The sequence below is a fragment of the Penaeus chinensis genome, chromosome 15 (genome assembly GCF_019202785.1).
Source record: "Penaeus chinensis breed Huanghai No. 1 chromosome 15, ASM1920278v2, whole genome shotgun sequence".
NCBI lineage: Eukaryota > Metazoa > Arthropoda > Malacostraca > Decapoda > Penaeidae > Penaeus > Penaeus chinensis.
Window position 1 is genome coordinate 10538043 of NC_061833.1, and position 2500 is coordinate 10540542.

General features: G+C 40.6%; 1 protein-coding gene across 1 annotated transcript in view; it reads right to left on the reverse strand.

Annotated features, from left to right (window-relative positions):
* LOC125032995 (clotting factor G beta subunit-like) overlaps window positions 1-2500 on the reverse strand; it is a 24819-nt gene that overhangs the window by 3475 nt on the left and 18844 nt on the right. Inside the window, exon 6 of the mRNA XM_047624442.1 lies at window positions 702-891. Coding sequence (XP_047480398.1) covers window positions 702-891 — 190 coding nt within the window. The remainder of the gene's footprint in view (window positions 1-701; window positions 892-2500) is intronic.

The window sequence follows — 2500 nt, forward strand, 5'->3', positions numbered from 1 at the left end:
GCTAGACGAGATCGCTACCGCTGCACCACACAGCACACGTATATACCAAGGATAAGAAATTAGTATATTGTTATTAACGCGCGCGCGCACACACACACACACACGCGCGCGCGCACGCACGCACGCACACACGAACGCACGCACGCACGTACGCAAGCACGCACGCACGCACGCACACACACACACACACACACACACACACACACACACACACACACACACACACACACACTTCTGTACGCCAGATTATTAAATGCACGGCAGGTTACAATATTGAGTGTCTTCCAACACCGCATGCCTCAGTCCTGTTTGGATAAGAGAAGGCTCACTTTGCAGGCCACGTGATATTATGATGGATTGGATGAAAGTATTGCGCTGATGTGGCTATGACGTCTTAAAAAAAAACACCAGACTACAGTATAATGCTTTAAGATCACTAAATATGGTTATCGTCTTGTCTAACACTGAGGAATAATATATATTGTCTAAATCTTTATTTTGAATCAGAAACTAAGGGTGTTTAAGATTATAATTTTTAATTGTCTCTTTCATTTCTGACGGAGGATTGAGATAACTCTGTCAAGCATGTACTTTCATCCTGATGTCATTATTACGTACAACAAACTTTATAACATGACACATACATGTATGTAGAATAAACATACGAATACATTGGGACAGCCTCTGAATCTGTCTCTTACCTTGCGGCACAATGTGCAGCTGTGAGGACCCATTTCTTGGTGATGATAGAACCGCCGCAGAAGACATTCCGAGAGGTGGTCTGCACGAGACCCACCTGCCAAGGGTACTCGTACGGGGTCGCCTGCTCTCCTCCGACGATCCTCGTTATTCCAAATACATCGTATTTTTCTCCACAACGTGTTTGCTTTTCTGTGGAATTTTGATAGTGATAATAGGTTATTTACTTTCGTACAACAACATCTGATTTAACCGACGATGATAACTGTCCTATATTATATACACAAAGTAGATGAAAATATTTTAAATCTTAGGTAATCTCATCATCGTTTGAGATCATTTCCAAGTGCGTGTACAGAACTTATTAAGAGGCATTCCAAGATGACTGGCATAGTTTATGGACTGGCATTCTACTGTTCATATATCTAATTTATTCAGTGCCCTAAACCAGTCAGCTTCATCAGCCAACCACAAATGAGGGCAAAGGATCAGGATCAGAAGGGGTGGTATTGCAAAGGGCAAACAAATGTTCATGAAGCTCAGGACCCAAAAAGGAGTTGCCATACTACAGTGGGGGTCTTGAGGTCCCAATGACCCGGTGAGTCGGTACCTTGTGCTGGAGGGTCACCGGTGAGAGATAAGACAAAATGACACCCAAGTGCATCAAGACTTATAAAGGGTATGCTGCACACTCCCCCTGGTCCATTCCATCGTGGGCAATGCTACTGGAAGTCTGGAGAACCGGTGCTTGAGTGGTGGTGCATGTTAAACCCTTACACCTCTTTGGCCCTCTAATCCAGTCATACATGTGACTTGAACTTGGCTCGCTCAATTGGTCAGGCAGGTATGGTTAGGGTTAAGTGAGCACCATCCCATCAGCATTGTACAGGTCCTGCAACTACTTATTAGTACGTATGCTACCTCATTAATACTCTTCGAGTTGTTGGGTGGATTATATTGCCCAACTTATATTATGCCCTTGTTAGTCTGCATTGTATCGAAGAAATCTAAAACATTAGATTTATTTCCCTGATGACCTAAGGAAATCCGTAGCCAAACCCTTTGGAATTTCACTACTTGTCAGCATCACATCAAAGATATATTCTTCGAGGGTATATATGAAACAGCCTGGAAGCATGGGGTACTCTTAAAGCTGTAAGATATTGGCTTGAGAGAAACAAATATCACTTTTTGATTAAGCCTCCTTGCGGACAGAAATGAACAGCTATAGGAAAGTCATCTGAAAATAGTACCACAAGGGAATATCCCAAGCGTGATCTTTGTTCTCGTGTAGTTTATATGCAACACTTTTCTACTGCACCACTCTTGAAAATTAGATTGTACAGTTGCCTTAGATTCAAGTGCTAGCCGAACAAACTGTGACAATGCATTTCCACAGAAGAGAATATTTCAATTCATTACCCTTCTTAGCAGTAAACCCACCTTGCTGTGTTCAGGTGCTGTTTTTTCGCACTACAAATTTTGGCATGTATATTTTTATCATATTTTGGTTTGGTTTTGATATGAAAAATAGTGGTGAACTTCAATGTAAATGGTTGCCAAATTATTCTGCTGTATATACTTGGCCAAAGTTCATATACATATTTTCAGTATTTTATTTCATTTTATCTATAATTGTTTCTTTGATCTAATTATCTAATTGTTTTGATCTAAATATCAATCCGTCTATCTACCTGCCAATCAGGCTAGCAGCCAGTCAGTCAGCAATATGATCTATCTATTTATCTATCTAAAATTTATATATTTAAAGATGAAATAGCATAGTAGAATATGACATGTA